Source organism: Miscanthus floridulus, chromosome 10, assembly GCF_019320115.1.
Source record: "Miscanthus floridulus cultivar M001 chromosome 10, ASM1932011v1, whole genome shotgun sequence".
Classification (NCBI taxonomy): domain Eukaryota; kingdom Viridiplantae; phylum Streptophyta; class Magnoliopsida; order Poales; family Poaceae; genus Miscanthus; species Miscanthus floridulus.
The window spans coordinates 105,454,655-105,472,892 of record NC_089589.1 but is presented as its reverse complement, the minus strand read 5'-3'; the positions used below and the strand labels follow the sequence as shown (position 1 = coordinate 105,472,892).

The 18,238-nt window shown below is 48.5% G+C and overlaps 2 protein-coding genes and 2 pseudogenes across 2 annotated transcripts; 1 reads left to right on the top strand and 3 right to left on the bottom strand.

Moving 5' to 3' along the window:
* Nucleotides 1–1,445: 1,445 nt before the first annotated feature.
* On the bottom strand, nt 1,446–16,659 carry LOC136485951 (uncharacterized). The gene is made up of 7 exons (XM_066482740.1): nt 16,636–16,659; nt 15,687–15,770; nt 15,358–15,482; nt 15,146–15,247; nt 14,701–14,781; nt 14,579–14,614; nt 1,446–1,662 (listed from the first exon to the last, which is right to left on the bottom strand). Exons 3-7 carry the CDS (start codon nt 15,365–15,367, stop codon nt 1,463–1,465), a joined length of 429 nt encoding a protein of 142 aa, XP_066338837.1. The 5' UTR covers nt 15,368–15,482; nt 15,687–15,770; nt 16,636–16,659; the 3' UTR covers nt 1,446–1,462.
* LOC136487237 (uncharacterized) lies at nt 2,816–11,639 on the bottom strand (annotated as a pseudogene).
* Nucleotides 11,834–14,325, bottom strand: LOC136487236 (uncharacterized; annotated as a pseudogene).
* On the top strand, nt 15,514–17,308 carry LOC136489196 (uncharacterized). Its single transcript, XM_066485904.1, has 3 exons — nt 15,514–15,545; nt 16,645–17,098; nt 17,210–17,308. The coding sequence occupies exons 1-3, from the start codon at nt 15,514–15,516 to the stop codon at nt 17,282–17,284; spliced, it is 561 nt and encodes a 186-aa protein (XP_066342001.1). The 3' UTR covers nt 17,285–17,308.
* The last annotated feature ends 930 nt before the right edge of the window (nt 17,309–18,238 follow it).

Below are 18,238 nucleotides of genomic sequence, written 5' to 3'. Positions count from 1 at the left end.
CTCTGACACTGACTCGAACAACATGCCTGCCATGGTTTCGACCCCGCGACAACCGGGTTAACGGGCGACATGGCTTGATTTGGTAGCCCGCTTCTTGGTGCAAGATTCGTATAGTAAAAGATTGGCTCGGACAAATCCAAGTGACTACGCAATAAGTTGTATGTTTCATAGCAATGCATGGGCATGTTTACTAGTTAAACTAAAAAAATTAAAAGGAGCACACCTAAAGTAAATTTCTGGAATGCATTGACTACACTAAATAATAAACACACTGGTGTCCCCTCAAAAACAATTTTCACGTATGCCACTGATGTGGCGGTTCGGTCATGTCATCCAAGTTGGTGTGGCTCTACGGTTAGTCACGACATCATGGTTGATGTGATTCACTTTGTGTATCTTTTTTGTTGATGTAAAAGGAATGATCTAATGACCTTTAAAATCTTGTAATTTTTATGTACATAATATCTTTGTATCAAGGTGGGTACGTGTGTGTCGCATATGCATGTCTACTAGTTGTTCACTTTTTTTTTATATCAGCACAAGTTTTTGGGAACTTCATACGGTAGGAGGGCCAGAGGTCTCAATCTTAAATCCTGACATGTGTGATCAAACAAAATATAATTGCAGCCCACTTCTATTTCAACATTTGAGACCTAGGGAACCTGCAATGACGTTGACGTGCTTTCGCCGTTGTACAAATCACAAATGGGTAAAGTGCCCTAATAAACATGGGGTATTTTTGGAGGCAGAGATACATTTTTTTTTCTAACCACGTCAGTAAACAAATGTAGCAGTAGTGGGGCGAACGAGAGCTATTCATTTGGCATCATTGAGATGCCCTGGACTTTGGATATTAAATGCCTATCTTATATCATCAGCAGGTTGTTCCTATAGATTGGATATTCCGTCTAGCTGTGTAGATCCTACTACGTTATACTTAAACATGTTCTGTTTTAGAATCATCCCATTTGGAAGCATGCCACGGAGCAAAAAAACAATAGTACTGTAATAAATAGTAACACTTGTTATAGGCTAACTAGCGGGAACCCCGCGCAACTGTAATAAATAGTAACACTTGTTATAGGCTAACTAGCGGGAACCCCGCGCAGTTGCGCGGGGTAGAAGGTATAAAAAACATGAGAGCTGCGCGGGGTAGAAGGCATAAAAAACACGAGAAGGCACAAACAATGGTAAGCATACTGCATACAATGATGAATAATAAGCACTGAGTAGGAAATGGACCTGACAAATGTCAGGTTTTGGAAGATTTACAGAACATACATATTCGGCCTTACAACGCAATCAAATTTGAGCTTGACATCGCAATTGTTTCATGTCAGGACATACAATAAATTGGTACAGACCATGTCAAAGGGAAAACTAATAGAGCAGCAAAGATGCTGTTGATAGTACTTGACATGCCTATAAACATTCACATTGGCAAAGGTTAAACTTTGCAATTTTATTGAATATGGCATGATCTGCTGATAACAGTTTTGCTACACAAAAGTAAGCTTAAAACTCTGATGTAGGTATTCAAAAGTAAGAAGGTGATCCTTGCATCCATTTGTCTTCGTTTTCTTTGTCCGCAAAAACACTGCTGCTTTGTCACAGAGATGATTGGTGTGTGCAACTTGTATACCTCCCAATTTTCTTGCAGTCCTAGGTGGTAACGGTTTATATAATTAGATAAATGAATCAGGTGGTCATAGCTGCACGCAAGAACAATACAAAGGTTTTGGGCTGTAAATAAATTACTGCATGAATATGATGGTAAGGGGATGAATATTGTTACTGACCATCTGTACGACTGTATGAAATTCCCATCATGGTAAACGGAGTAATAAAAAGGCATTGAAAAAAGCTAATGATTTCAACCATGCATACAGATTAGTTTTGGTGTTTAGTGTTGTTGTGTTGTGATACCTGTATTCAACTTTTCATGCTTATGCTTCTTTTTTTTTATTTTGCAATTGTAACGACACTGAGTGGAGAAAACATAGAGGTAGGAGGTGTTATCAGTTTATTTGTGAACCGTGGCATCCCTACTTGATGCTTGATTCACACCAATTTATCAATAATTTGCCACTTTTGTCAACCTTGTCATGGCCCATCATTACAGATTCTACACCATTGCCCATATTTTATCTATTGCTTTGATAATGTATCGCATGAACATAACCTGCAGTGCAGTACATCAGATTGTAGTTCCTCAAAAAATTGAAAGAGGTAACAATAGAACCTTGTAGAATTGGAATACATCTAACATTAGAGTACATAAGTAAGAGTAAATGACGTGATTGGGATTCTAAAGTTTAGTTCAAAGAAAGGAGCCTGATATGATTTGATTAATGAGGGAGAAGTAGTATTACCTGCATTTAGTAAGCAGCTGTTGATATATCACTAAAAATCTCAGTGTAGACAACATTGTGTGTTTGATTTTCATGTTCAGAAGAGTTGTTTTCAATAAGCACACGCAGGCCTGTGGGTGATGTAACTCGTGAGAATGCAACATAAAGTTGCCCATGAGAGAACACCGGGCTTGGTAAGTAGACACCAACTTTGCTAAGTGTCTGTCCTTGGCTTTTGTTAATTATCATCGCATATGATACACGGACCAGGAACTGTCGCTATTTTATCTTAAAGGGCCATTTAGGATCAGCTGAGGTGGATATTACTCTTGGAATGTAAGCTTTAGTTCCCTTAGCCTTTCCTGTAATTATTTGAGCTTCGATGATGCGATGTGTGAGTTGTGTCACTATGAGTCTGGTTCCATTGCACAAACCTTTTGAGGGACTGAAATTTCTTAGTAACATTATAGGAACCCCAATCTTGAGCTGCAAATGATGATCTGGAAGGCCACCATGTTAATGGTGTTGAGGAACTCTTGAGGGTAAAGGGATTCTAGAGTACAATAGTTGGATGTCGGATCATCAATGGAGTCAGAGCTGTAGTATGACATTTCGTCGGTAGTTATCTTACCAATGATTTCTACATTTATAGCAGCAGCCACCTCATTTGTTGGGGCTAATATTGCTCGTTCGCATAGATAATCTGCTAGTTGTGATAGTTCTGGAGGTGTGCCATACACAAAAGAAATTAAACTCTCAAGTTTCCTTTGGTCAGGTGGTAGTAGGAGGTTGTCCGGAATTTGAACCCATGACGTGTCAGGTTGGTCAGTAGGCATGCTGTCAGGAGTTGTGCCATCACCAATAGAGAGGAGCCACTGAGCGAATTTGTCCAGTTCATTCCTTTCAGATTCTAAGAGTTGTGGGCATTTAAGTCTCATGTTTTCAGTTAAGCTAAGCACTCTACAATTACGCCATAAATAAGATCTCGTGATTGAAGCATCCAAAACTTGTGCTTTTTTGCCCTTTGGGATAATTGGCAGAGTCTGCCTGAAATCACCACCAAGAACAACTGTTATACCACCAAATTGTTTGTATGCTGAGTCACTGTTGATCCACGAAAAAAATAGCGCGCTATTTCGACGCTATAGCGGCCCACAGGAACTGGCGCGACGCAATTGCTCATTTTTGCGCTATGCGCGCTATTGCCGCTATTGCGCGCTAAAGCGCTGCTAAGTGCGTTTAGCGCCATAGCGCCGCTATTGCTCTGCCTGTGCTATGGATGTGGAATGCAAAGTGTGTACTTCATGAGTTTATGGCTTTATGCATTTAAACTTTAAAGTTTAATCCCTTTATGATTGTTTGGCTTTGCATGTATGAACCTCATGTGGTTATGTTGCCTGTTTGGCTATCTGCTACTTTGCTCTTATGATTATTATGGTGGATGTTATCAGTTATCACTTATGACTTATGAGTTATGAGTTATCAGATTGAGGATTGAGTGATTGACAGATTTTTATGTTTTCTGGAATTGTAAACAAATAGCGCGCTATAGCGTGCAAATAGCAGCGCTATAGCGTGAGCAGTCAGTTGACGCTACTGCATTTAGCTACCGCTATAGCGGAGCCATAGCGCCGCTATAGCGTTCGCTATAGCACCAATAGCGCCCAGGACAGCCTCACGCTAAAATTGATAGCTTGCGATTTAAAATGTTGCTGTTGATAGATGACATGATATCTCTAAGCATGCGGTCAAGTGCTTGGAAACAATGTTTGTGGTTGACAGGTGCCTCGTTCCATATAATTAGCGATGTGTGTTGTATCAGCTCAGCCAACTGTGTGTTTGTTATGACCGGTTGGTCATATGCACGAAGGCAGAAGCCCACTAGTGGCTAGTTAGGCGCACGAGGAATTAGGGGGGGGGGGGCGCAAGGCCCATTGGTATTTTCATTATTTGCTATATATAGCTATTGTAAGGAATTGAAACAATTAAGCAAGAGCAATCAATCTGCTCGGCTTCCCTTAGGTAGCCGGGAGACTTCATAACAGCCCTAGCCTCCTCCTCCTTCCTCTAGATCATGAACACAGCGCCCCAGCGTCGTTCCTGTTTCCGTCATCCGATCAACCATCCCTACAACCTCCGAACCATAGCTGGTAGGATCCGCAATCCTATCAATTTGGTATCAGAGATCGCAGGTGCGATGTCGGGACCCCCATCAGCCTCCACCATGCCGCCGCCGCTGCCCCCATCCACAGGGACGGGGGCACCCCCGCAGCCGCCACTTCCCGTGACGCAGCCCCTTCCCTCCACCACGCAGCCGCCGCCCTCGACGACGTCCGCGATCATGGTCACCTCGGGGGCGGTCGCCCCATCTGCGACACCGCAGGGCCTCGTCATGACGCCCGAAGAACTGACGGCGGCCGTTCTCGAGATCGGCCAGGCCATTGCGGGCATCCGCTCGTTCCTCGTGGGGCCGTACGCGCCCCAGCCGCAGCCTCTGCCCTACTACTACCAGCCGTACCAGTAGGTACAGCCGGTCCTGCCGGCGCCGCAGCCAACGTACCAGCAGGCCCTGCCGGTGCCGCCTCCGCCACCGCAGCCGGCGGCCGCTACAGCTGCCGTCTCCTACCAGTACGGCATGCCCTATGACGGGTCGGCTTCCTCGACACACCAGGCCGTGCATCCGCCCCCGTCCACTGGAGTACCGATCACACAGATCGCATTTCCCCGGTCGCCGTCGCAGCTGCCGAGTTGGATCACGGGCATGTCAGAGGCATCGGTGTCACCCGTCTACACTACAACGCGTTCCCAGCCCTCCGTGCCGCCCCTGCTCTACACGGGCTTGGGCGTCACGCATGGGGGCGTTCCGGCGTTCGGCGTCCTGTACGGGGGCGCCGACGGCACCCTATTCCATGGGGGTACCCTGCAGTCGTCGGCGACGTCGGCCACGGTGCCAGCAGCTCCTGCAGGGGGATCCTCTGATGACGGACCTCCGCCAGCGCCGCCCAAGTTCTATAAGCTGGAATTCCACACGTACGACGGTTCCGTGGATCCCCTGAATTGGCTCACCCAGTGTGAGCAATTCTTCAGGGGCCAGCGTACGCTAGCATCTGACCGTACCTGGCTCGCCTCCTATCACTTGAAGGGCGAGGCGCAGACCTGGTACCACGCCCTGGAGCAAGATGAAGGGATGCCGCCGTGGGAGCATTTTCGGGACCTCTGTCGCCTGCGCTTCGGACCACCACTACGGGGTAGCCGCTTGGCTGAGCTAGGCCGGCTGCCCTTCACTTCGACGGTGCAGGACTTCGCCGCGTGCTTCCAGGCCTTGGCATGCCACGCCCTGGGAGTCTCTACACTACAGCGTGCCGAGCTCTTCGTGGGCGGCCTTCCGGAGCATATCCGGGCCGACGTGGAGATGCGAGAGCCCCAAGACCTCCAAACGGCCATGCACTATGCGCGGGCGTTCGAGCGACGGGCAGCAGCCATGCAGGCGCTGCCCCCTGCGCGCGGTGCATGGCCGCCCCCGCGACCAGTACCACCTGGCTGCGCCGCCGCAGGTCTTCCAACGCCGGGAGGCCAAGGGGCCGCTGCGGCCAACGCGTCGCCCGAGGGTCGCGTGTTCCGCCGCCTGACACCAGCAGAGCAGGCGGAGCGCCGACGCCGGGGGCTCTGCTTCAACTATGACGAGGCCTATGCCCCCGGTCACGTATGCCACCGACTCCTCTACATCGCCGCCGACGACTGCATCGTGGACGAGGCGGCGTCGGTCGAGGACGGTGCCGCGGTTGCTGCGGTACAGGCGGACGAGCCGGCCGCCCAGGAGCAGCTAGATGCTAACGCCTTCGTCGTCTCCTTGCATGCCTTGGCAGGTATCACGACGGAGAACACGATGTTACTGCCGGTGGAGGTGAAAGGGGAGCGCCTGGTGGCCCTTCTCGACACTGGCTCTACCCATAACTTCCTCCGGGGCAATGCTATGCGCCGCTTGGGTCTCTCTCCTATGGGCGGCGACCAGTTGTGGGTTACGGTGGCCAACGGCGACCGCCTACGATGCGAAGGGATCGCCCACGAGGTCCCCATTCGCATTGAGGGCGAGGACTTCCTCACCACCTGCGTCGGCCTCGACCTTGGCGGTTTCGACCTCATCCTCGGCTACGACTACCTGAAGACGCTCGGTCCTATCTTGTGGGACTTGGCGGCCAAGACGATGTCGTTCTCCCGCCACGACCGCCGTATCCTCTGGACAGGCATGGGCGGGCCTGATGGGACTGTCCAGGTAGCGGCTGTCTCCAATGACAATCAACAGCCGCTGTTGGACCGCCTCCTACAGCAGCACAGCGCCATCTTTGACGAGCCGCGCGGTCTTCCACCGGCCCGGCCGTACGACCACCGCATTCACCTGCTACCCGACACGGCGCCGGTGGCCGTCCGATCGTACCGCTACCCCCAGCTCCAGAAGGATGAGCTGGAACGTCAGTGCGAGGCCATGCTCGCCCAAGGCATCATCCGTCCGAGCACTTCACCATTTTTGGCCCCAGTGCTCCTCGTCCGCAAGGCGGACAAGTCCTGGTGCTTTTGCATCGACTACCGCGCCCTCAACGCCAAGACCTCGAAGGACAAGTTCCCCATCCCGGTGGTGGATGAGTTGCTGGACGAGCTACACGGGGCTCGCTTCTTCACCAAGCTCGATTTGCGCTCGGGCTGCCACCAGGTGCGGATGCACGCCGACGACATCGCCAAGACGGCGTTCCGCACCCACCACGGCCACTACGAGTTCCTGGTGATGCCGTTCGGCCTCTCCAACGCACCGGCCACATTCTAGGCGCTGATGAACGACGTCCTTCGCCCATATCTACGGCGGTTTGTGCTGGTCTTTTTTGACGACATTCTGATCTACAGTTCGTCCTGGGCGGAACACCTTCAGCACATCGCCATCGTCCTCAGCGAGCTTCGGGCGCATCATCTCCACCTTAAGCGCTCCAAGTGCTTGTTTGGGGCGACGTCTGTGGCTTACTTGGGCCACGTGATTTCCATGGACGGCGTCGCCATGGACGCCGACAAGGTGGCGGCCGTCGCAGCCTGGCCGGCACCGCGCTCTGTCAGGGGCCTTCGGGGCTTTCTGGGCCTGGCAGGCTATTACCGAAAATTCATTAGGGAATTTGGCCTCATCGCCGCGCCCCTAACGCGTCTCTTGCGGCGAGACGTGTTCACCTGGGACGCCGAGGCCGACGAGGCCTTCCAGGCGCTCAAGCACGCCCTCACCACGGGGCCCGTCCTCCAGATGCCTGATTTCGACAAATTATTCATGGTGGACTGCGACGCATCAGGCGTGGGTTTCGGCGCCGTCCTGCACCAGGCCGCCGGCCCCATCGCTTTCTTCAGCCGACCGTTCGCCGCACGACATCTCAAGCTGGCGGCCTATGAGCGGGAGCTAATCGGTCTTGTGCAGGCGGTGCGCCACTGGCGTCCATATTTATGGGGGCGTCATTTTCTTATTCGCACTAACCATTGCAGTTTGAAGTATCTTTTGGATCAGCGTCTCTCCACCGTTCCCCAGCACCAGCGGATCAGCAAGTTGTTCGGCTTTGACTTCACCGTCGAATACAGGCCGGGTCGCCTCAACACCGTCGCCGACGCTCTCTCTCGCCGCGACGCTGATTCGGACAGCGAGGCTGGCGCAGCCTTTTGTGCTCGCTCGGGACCCTCGTTTGCCTTCGTCGACGACATCCGCCGCGCCACCATCACAGCAGCGGACGCGCAGCAGTTTTGCGCGCGACTGGAGGCCGGCGACCTGCCAGGTCCCTGGCGCATGGAGGAGGGCCTGCTGCTCCATGGCAGCCGGCTGTACGTCCCTGGCCACGACGACCTGCGTCGCCAGGCGCCCTCCCTGGCTCACTCGACGGGCCACGAGGGTGTCCAGAAGACCCTCCATCGTCTACGCGCCGACTTCTACATTCCAGGAGACCGCGCGCTTGTCCAAGACTGGGTGCGCAATTGTACGACGTGCCAGCGCAACAAGACGGAGACATTGCAGTCGGCGGGTCTGCTGCAGCCGCTGGAGGTGCCGTCCCAGGTGTGGGCGGATATCTCCATGGATTTCATCGAGGGCCTCCCAAAGGTGGGCGGCAAGTCGGTCATTCTCACGGTGGTCGACCGCTTCTCCAAGTACGCGCATTTTATAGCGCTCGGCCACGCCTACACCGCCGCCTCCGTCGCATGGGCCTTCTTTGACAACATCGTTCGATTGCACGAGTTTTTGGCGTCCATCGTCAGTGACCGGGACCTCGTGTTTACTGGAAACGTGTGGCGCGACTTGTTCCGGATGGCGGGCGTCAAGCTACGCATGAGTACGGCTTTTCACCGCAGACTGATGGCCAATCCGAGGTGGTGAACAAGGTCATCGCCATGTACCTGCGGTGCGTCACCGGGGATCGGCCTCGGGCATGGGTCGATTGGCTCGCTTGGGCGGAATACTGTTACAACATTGCGTTCCATACCGCCCTGCGTGCCACCCCGTTCGAGGTCGTCTACGGCCGTCTTCCGCTGCCAATCCTGCCATACAAGCCCGGGACGGCCCGGACGGTTGCGGCTGACACTCTTCTACGCAGCCGTGATGAGATTCTCGCCGAGGTTCGTCAGCGTCTACTTCAAGCCCAGCAGCTGTCCAAGAAATACTACGACGCCGGCCACCGTGACGTGGAGTTCGCGGTGGGCGACTGGGTGTGGCTGCATCTGTTGCACAGGACTGCTCAGTCTCTTGATCCACGGGTGAAGCACAAGTTGGGACCACGCTATGCAGGGCCGTTCCAGGTGCAGGAGCGCATCGGCCGTGTCGCCTATCGTCTACAGCTTCCAGAGGGCGCCCGCATCCACGACGTCTTTCATGTGGGGTTGCTCAAGCGTCACCGCGGCGATACTCCAACGACATCAGCATCACTCCCTCCAGTCCTCGATGGGCGTCTGCTCCCAGCGCCGGCGCGTGCCCTCCGGGCTGAACAGCGCCGGGGCATCTGGCGTGTCCTCATTGAGTGGCGTGGGTTGCCCGCAGACGACGCAACTTGGGAGCCTCTCCAGGAATTCCGTGAGCAGTTTCCAGACTTCCAGCTCGAGGACGAGCTGTTTCAGCAGGCGGGGAGAGATGTTATGACCGGTCGGTCATATGCACGAAGGCAGAAGCCCACTAGTGGCTAGTTAGGCGCAGGAGGAATTAGGGGGGGGGGGGGGGGCGCAAGGCCCATTAGTATTTTCATTATTTGCTATATATAGCTATTGTAAGGAATTGAAACAATTAAGCAAGAGCAATCAATCTGCTCGGCTTCCCTTAGGGAGCCGGGAGACTTCATAACAGCCCTAGCCTCCTCCTCCTCCCTCTAGATCGTGAACACGGTGCCCCAGCGGCGTTCCTGTTTCCGTCCTCCGATCAACCATCCCTACAACCTCCGAACCATAGCTGGTAGGATCCGCAATCCTATCAGTGTTTTTCTTGATGGCACACACGGAGTGTTCTTGGATGTCTAAAGGAAGGTTGAAACGTGAGTGTGGTGTTTGACCTCCTGGGAGTAACAAAGCTGCTATGCCAGAAGATGCCACCGCTAATGCTATCTTGCCTTTATTTCTGACACTGCTGAGCAAAGTGTTCCATAGAAATGTCTTACCAGTGCCACCATATCCATAAATGAAGAAGGTATACCCAGATTCATTTGAGATTGAATGCTCTATAATATCGTAGATATGCCTCTGCTCTGAATTGAGCTGAGTGATCAGCTGGTTTACTTCAGGGAAAAAGTCCACTTAACCTCCCCGCCTTTCATACTTGGTCTACTTCACCCCCCCAATTATGAACCGTCTGTTTTACCCCCTGAACTATCCAAAACCGTCTATTTTACCCCCTGGGCGGTTTTCAGCGGCGGGTTTGCTACAGTAACAGCGGGTTTGCTAAAGTAACGGTGGGTTTGCTACAGTGCCGGTGGTTTTGAATTTTCTTTTTTTTTATTTATTTTCGGTGAATTTTTTAAAAATCATAGTAAATCATAGAAAAATCATAAAATAAAAAATCTAATTTTATTGGACTCCACATGAGTAGATCTACACAGTGAATATATAATACGGTATGCTTTAGTACAATTTTTTTTGTAGCTTTAGATTAATTGGAAAATTCAATTTTGTCTGTAGCAAAACCGCCGTTGAAAACCGCCCAGGGAGTAAAATAGACGGTTTTGGATAGTTCAGGGGGTAAAACAGACGGTTTCATAGTTGGGGGGTGAAGTAGACCAAGTATGAAAGGTGGGGGGTTAAGTAGACTTTTTCCTTTACTTCAGCGGTCGTATCATTTGAAGCATAGGAAAGCTCCTCCATTATCAATCTATTTATGAGTACCTCGGTAGAACTTTTGTCTGGCTGTGGCAAATTGAAGTGCTCTAGGCTATATCCAGCATCTCTGAGGAGTTCCTGTAGCACCTGTAGGACATAGGATATGATGTGTTGCTGTATGATTACATCTGGGGCTTCTGGAGCTAGCTGCTTTGCACGGTAGGCCATGTCCTCCCCCATTACCTTTACATATTCTTCAAATAATTTTAGGGGGTCTTTGAGTTCGCAGAAAAGTAGTAAAGTGACAAATAGCTGCCTTAGCTGATATGGAAATGCCCAATGTGCTGCATCAGTCATAGCATGGAACCACTCCTGGTCGTCACCGAGTAAACCCAATGCGTCACATGCTGCACGAAATGTCGGGTGCTGCTGTCCAGCGATGGTGCGTATATCAGAATAGCTTTGTGATCCTTTGACTATATGCAGCAACATTCGTAGGTAAAATGTCTCTCCTTGATTAGGAGCAACATTAGCTAGCCGTCCAACCTTTGGTCGATTGTTCTGGCGCTCCTTCCAAAATTTCCCATCAGTATGCCATGTCCAGTGTTCAGGGAAATCTACATAAGTGTGTTCTCAAGCAAGTGGGTATTGCTGGTTCGCGTCAAACCTTGCTGTTAGCTTGGTTATGAGTTTAGATGGATCCTCAATCACTTGATCTAGATGGTCATCTTCAGTATATAGGACACCATTTTGTAAAAGGAGATGGATAGGAAGTCGTTCAACAGATGGATTCGTGTAGTGTATATCAAACTGGAATAACCGCCACGCTGCGTCATTAGGAGTTACACATCTACAGTCCAAGTATTCATTTATTTCATTAAACGTCCCAGTGGTAGCATCTGGATTGCTTCTTTTTCTTTGAATTGTAGCTTTAGCACAGTCAGGACCTTTGTTTGTATACTTAAATAGATCTCTCTCCATTCCATTACGATTGACACTTTCAACATTGATATCTGCGATACTTGACCAATAGGTCTACATTATGCGGCACCACAAATGTGTTATCAACCTTAACTCCATTCTTTTCAGCAGTAATACCATTGTCTGGGCGGGCGTATGTGACATGGCTGTTGGGTAGCACTATAGTGTGGTCACAATTTTTTTTTGGGTAGAACTCAGTCGCATTTTCCATTAGTCATGCAAGGAGAAGATGTGCGTAGAGGTCCGCAGGGGCCATGAATCATAAACTTTGATACTGCTTCGAAACCTGTAGGGTCAATAGATGGATCTGGCAACTGTGCTGATATGAAGGCATCTATTTGAGTGGCATCAAGAGGTTTATCTTTTTTGAGCCAGAGTATAAGGTGGACATGTGGAAGACCTCGCTTTTGAAACTCAATTGTGTAGACAACTGCGAAAAAGAACGGATAGCAAAACTTAGTGTGCCTGAGAGTATGAATGGTAGTGAATTGCATTGCATGGTAGGAAGGTAGGACGTCCTAGGTGTAATAGGTAAATAATAGAGAGAATTCCTTATTTGACACTGGGAAAATGAGTCGTTCCTTTCTTGGCCCTGAAATTTTCTTCGTTCCCTATTTGACACTCACTTCAACTTTCATCCATAATTTGACACTACCGTCAAATCCGTTAGCTAACGGTGTTAACTGGCTGTTAAAAAGACGTTTTTGCCCCTAGAAAAAAAGCGGCGAAGCAAATTTGAGAGGAAAAAAAAACCTGCACCTTTTTTTTTGCAGCTGGGCGCATGCATCAGAGGCGGGCGCAGGTTTTTTTCCTCTCAAATTTACTTCGCCGCTTTTTTTTCTAGGGGCAAAAACGTCTTTTTAACAGCCAGTTAACACCGTTAGCTAACGGATTTGACGGTAGTGTCAAATTAGGGATGAAAGTTGAAGTGAGTGTCAAATAGGGAACGAAGAAAATTTCAGGGTCAAGAAAGAAACGACTCATTTTCCCAGTGTCAAATAAGGAATTCTCTCTAAATAATAGCAAGGTGATGTTGGGGCGATGGAAAAACAAAGATGATAGGACAGCGAGAACAATACCTCCAAGTATAGGTCCAAAAAAATCATACTTTCCGATGTCATCCATAAGAAGTTTGAGCTTTATCTAAAAAACTCGGTCAACAATATCAGATCTATCAGAAGCATGCTATCCTGGTATGAATGATAAGGCGTCTTCAATTTCTGGCCATAAAGCATTGCATGTGAAGGTGATGAATATGTCTGGGCATCCAAACCTACGACATATCGCAACACAATCTTGGTAGTTCTGGTAGTAGTAGCGTGGACTTCCTATGAATGATCCTGGTAAGATGGTTATTTGTTCTACAGATGAAGCTTCAATGATGCCATTCCGGACAGCTTGAACTAAGGCGTTGTAAGGGCTGGACCTGTATTTTTTCTGAAAAGATTCCTTTCTATAATGTCGGAGCCGTTCATCTTCAACACAACAGTATGCATCAACCTGATACGCTTGGGTTAGCCTGCTGCAGCACAAGGGGGTGTTGAAATCGCCAGCTCTGTCATGCAGCCTATATGAATAATACTCTGCCATCGTGATTTTTTGTCGCTTCATCTTGTTGGAGCGTGGACATGTCATGTAGTAAAGGTTCTCATGGAAGCCATCTTCTCCATAGGGAAACAACAGCGGATACTGCATCGCCATAAACTCGCAATGTGTCTCTTGTACTCTTTGGAGCTGAGATGAGTGCTGCTGCATTACTAAGTCACGCCCCTCGTCAGTATTGCCTAAATCATTTACGACCAAGCCAACCACCTCTGATGCAACTGGGTCACTGTAGATGTTGCCATGTTGTTTTGGAGCAGAGAATAGCTTTACAGCATAGTGGTCTTCAAGACGGTCAGACAGGGTGGTTGCAGCCCAAGGTTTTTTTATCGGCCGAAATTCACGGAAATTTCCGAAATTTCCTTTCTATCCACAGGGTCCGATAAAATTTGATATTGGTCAAATTTTTCCCTTCTTTCCTGCTTCCACACAGACAACCCAAATTCAGCCGTGCGACAATCCCACACTATAATGTTTTATTCTTGTTTTTATCTGTGAACAAGTCATGTTTAATAGCTTAGGAATAGTTTCAAGTCAAATTCTACGGAATTTTTTTAAAACAATTTGAATTTTTTTTTGAATTTGGTCCGATATTTTCGATATATCTTGCTTATCCTATTTATCCATGACCTCCGATAAATTTTTATTTCCGATAATGAAAACCTTGGTTGCAGCCAGCCTGTCACGGGCAGTCCTAAATGTTTTCACAATGGGATTGTGGGTATCAAACATGTCTATGAAGGCAGCAAGCAGAGCTTCATTCGGGTGGAAGTCTGCATGTTGGGCTTCTGCAACAGTCATCCGATTTTTGATTTCATTACCAGTGTCAAAGATGTATAGCTGACAGTATTCTGGTCTTTTACCACGGGCAGGAATTAGTGATCCTATTCGGTGGCATAACTGGCCGCTAATTTTGAACACGTAAGGACCATGGCCATCATTAATGGCATTTATGACCTTGACCCCCATAGAAGTCATGGCAAACATAGAGTTGTACCGTCTTATGTTATCAAAGTAATGCCTTGATAGTGAAGGGTCTTCTCTTGTTAAGAGACGAAGCAAAGGCTGTGGTGGACACGTATATGAAGGCAGGACAATGCTCCCTCCTCTGCAGCACCTATTGTATACAGGATTTGCCATGCGGCGCCCACACACCAGCTCTTCTAGCCAGAAGCTAGCACCGCAGTGGGGGCACGTGCCAAATAGAGGAACAGAATGAGAAAACGGCATGACCATGCAGGGATTCAATTATGGTTTTAGAATGTTAGGTATGTCATGTAGGTGAAGTCAACAACCGATGGAAAGATGGGAGTAACAGTAGGAAGTTAGGTGCTTACGACGGTGTCCATTATACAGTAAGGGCGCAGTATTCTCTGCAAGTAATAGGTATGTGTAAAGAAATACTACTAAATGAGAGCCCCTTGTTGGTAGTTTGGTTGGAAAAAATATGAGCACATACCCTTTTCAGCTCCAGAAGCTATGACGAACGTACGCCGCTTGCGACTTTCAGTGGTGATGGACGACCCCGGGTGTGGCATATCTGTTGCAAACAAAGAACAAAGAATGCTCAGTATGATGACATACATAGTCTGGGCAGGCATAGATAGATGGATCTTACTGATCATAGGGGAAAAGCATCATGCTGACTATAGGAAGAATATTTTACTGATCATAGCAAAAAGTAGGTGTTACATAGTTTGGGCAGACATAGATGAATGGATTTTAAAGAGCATATTTTGTCGTATCATTGGATGGAGGTAGAAGCTTACTTTGGTTAACAATAACAAATGTTGCATGAATAGTTCAATTTGATATTTTGCATGACAGAAAGGAAAATTATTAGATATAGTATACATAGCAGTCGGCAGCTTCACAGGGGAAGAGCTATCTGAATATGGAATCACCTAGCCGTCGCCAGACCAGCCGGGGTTCTGAGGCGGCCATTCGTAAACCTGAAGGCGATGCACATGAAGCAACACTACGTATCTGCGCACCGGCACCGCTGGCTGTATCAGAAAGGAAAAGGCAATGAATGATTATGTGCACGCGTACTGAAGGGAACTACTTGAACAACAAAAATAAATCAAAACACCGGTGCTGATGATGAGAACATTACCTGTATGCATGTGGCTAATCTACATGAGTAGGTTTGCGTTTGTGGCCTCTATCCATAATGAAAGAACCTACTACGCAGACAGTTGGAGGGCAAAGGACAGTGTGATAAACAACCCGTTAGAGTACCTGAATAAATGGATCATACAACAAAGTATCAATGTATGAGGTTTATTATTTTGAAGCAAGCAGGTAAGCGAATTAATGGTGATGTTGTAGACACAATCAAGCACATAGAGACTTGCAAGTAGAGTATTCACGTGAAAGATTCCTGCGCACTGACAATGAAATAAAACTGGAAAAGATCATCTGATCAGAAGCAACGGTTCTTACCCAAAGACGATGATGTGTTGCCTGTTGACGTCAATGTTTCGGTCTTCTGTTTCGAGGATCCTGAATGTCAGGAACAGTACCAACCTGCACATGCATAGGACATTTAACAATTTAATTGAAGGGGCACTGAAATTAAGGAAAGAAAAAAAAAGAGACATATAGAATCTGCTGCTTTGCATAAAATAAGATTGTATTGTTCAATCCGCATAAACAAAAAGGAACGGTAAGCACTCTGAAGTTGCATACAGCAGCTACTGTACACAAAGGCAACCCTCACTACTGAACAATCTTCACAACAGAGTGGAAGTCATGTCTCCTTAAAGTTTGCAGAGGATGAAAAGAACAACTATGGCAATTCATGTATTCTTTTAGAAACGGGCACTTGAAGATAATTATGATATCCTTGCGTACTGTGACAATTTCATATGCACACGTCTTTAAAAAAAACAATTTCATATGCACACGCTAATCGTTCAGGTTGGGAAAAAAAACACCTCTGACACAGGACCGAAGCCTCGTGGTGGGATATCACCAACTATACCACCTTTTTTTTGAAAGAAACAATTAGTAATTAATTCATGATGCTACCATACCTGGCATACTTAAAGTATAGACAGAAGAAAGAAAATATGACCGGAGGGCACAACCACACAACTGCTCGTCACTCAACAAATCTAGAGCATGCATCATTATGTTTCTTGACATGGCACAACAAAAGTGCATCCGCGGGACCTAATAATCTCAAGCAATTACATGGATCAGCTGAAATGCAGAGCACCTGACAAAGCTAGTGGGTCCTGCGTGGGCAGTTTTTTTTTTCTTGGTTCAGCATTTTATCGAGCACCTAAAATGCACAGCACATGAAGGGCTAGGCATTGTATGGAGCACCTGAAACGCACAACACACGAAGGGCACAGAAAATACAGAAAATAGGTCTTCAAGTGCTCACCGTCCACAGGAAGGAGGAACAACGCGAAGAAGTCACGACGGAGTCGCCGGCAGAGCGGAGGAGGAAGGGCACTCGCTGCGAACCGGGCCAGCCGAGACGGGGCCGGCGCAATGGTTTCTCCTCCGGGGCCGACTGTGCCGCCGGTGCCGCCTGCGTAGGCCGCAGAGGGCTGGACTGGGGAGGGCTCCGGCGGAGGGCTACATCGGCTCGGCCACCTGTGCCGGCGTGGGCGCACCGGGTCGTGGACAAGCAAGCGAGGTTTTGGCAGGGACGCGGGAGGCAGGTCGCGGTGGCTCCCCAGTCCAACCCGGCGCAGGTGGACTGGGACCTCGGCGCGGCGGGCGCCTTCTGCGCGACGTGGGACGCCGAAATGCCGCTCGCCTGGCGGCAGCGCTACGGCTGGACGGCGTTCTGCGGCCCCGCCGGCGCCCACGGCAAGGCCTCCTGCGGCCGCTGCCTCCTGGTACGTCCGTACTTCCGTGTGTGTCTCGTCCCGTGCATATGATGTGCGCGCATGATCGAAGAAAACTGACAAGGATGGACGACCTGCATGCATTCGTGTCTTTTCATAAAGGTGACGAACGCGGCGACAGGTGCAGCCGGCGGCGACCTCGTCGTCGACTATGAGTTCGTGGATTGCCAAGATTAGAACTCCAATTATATTAAAGACGGCTGCTATATTTTTTTAATTTATATTCAAATGTAAAATTGTCCTGCTGAATTGTCTTTGTTTCCAAAATTATATTACGCAATTGACCATATGGATATATATATATTTGTATTTTCTGCTACATTAATAGAAAGTAGATCCGTGCCGATTTGTTAAAAAAATATTTAATTGTTTCATTTCGTGGAAATAAATGCATTTGGATTCTGATTATCGCTCTGTTCGCTTGGCTGATAAACCATGGCTAAAAGTACCGTTGCTGATTTGTTGCCGTTGGTTAAAAAAGTACGGCTTATAAGCCGAGCGAATAAGGCGTATATTGGATACGAATCTGATATAGTAGTACGTAGCAATAGCATCGGATCGGTGCATCAAGCTTGAAAAGGCTGCAGTTGTGTATCACGTACTCCCTCCGTCCCAAAATACCACCTCCGTGGCCCAATTAAGAAGGTGGACAATAGTATTAATGTAGGTTGCAACATGGGCCGGAACAAGAAGGCCTCGAGAATAAATAAAACGGGCCAATCGCATGAAAAAAAGAGGTGGGCTGAAAAAAGGAAAAAAACTTACAATATGTGTGGCCTCGCTAAAACATATGGCTGTGGGACCAGTCCTAACAGGTGGGCCACGCTTGTCATGTTATAGTCTTTTTTTTTAGAAAAATATGATGACAGTTTAAGGCGATTTCTACTAGGTCTTAGTGATGAACACATAGTAGTTTTCAACACTATGTCGTATTGCCTACTACAAAAATGTCATAAAACACAATGACTTAGTGATGAATTAATCTAGTGTCATGAGAAAATCTTCATAGATCCCCACATTTATCGTAGTGATGCCAATAATCTGTAGCTAGGGGAATTCAATTCAACCTGAAGCTCCTGCTTGGAAATTCGAAATTGTTGGCTCTCAAATGAAGGGCTCATAATTTCTAGC

Coding starts and splice junctions, on each gene's coding strand:
- LOC136485951 (XM_066482740.1), bottom strand. Junction 14,782..15,145: donor GCTGGTCTGGCGACGGCTAG/GTGATTCCATAT, acceptor TGTTTGCAACAG/ATATGCCACACCCGGGGTCG. Junction 1,663..14,578: donor ACTGTATAATGGACACCGTC/GTAAGCACCTAA, acceptor GTTACCACCTAG/GACTGCAAGAAAATTGGGAG.
- LOC136489196 (XM_066485904.1), top strand. CDS start 15,514: ATGTATGAGGTTTATTATTTTGAAGCAAGCAG. Junction 15,546..16,644: donor TATTATTTTGAAGCAAGCAG/GTAAGCGAATTA, acceptor CACCGTCCACAG/GAAGGAGGAACAACGCGAAG. Junction 17,099..17,209: donor CCTGCGGCCGCTGCCTCCTG/GTACGTCCGTAC, acceptor CTTTTCATAAAG/GTGACGAACGCGGCGACAGG.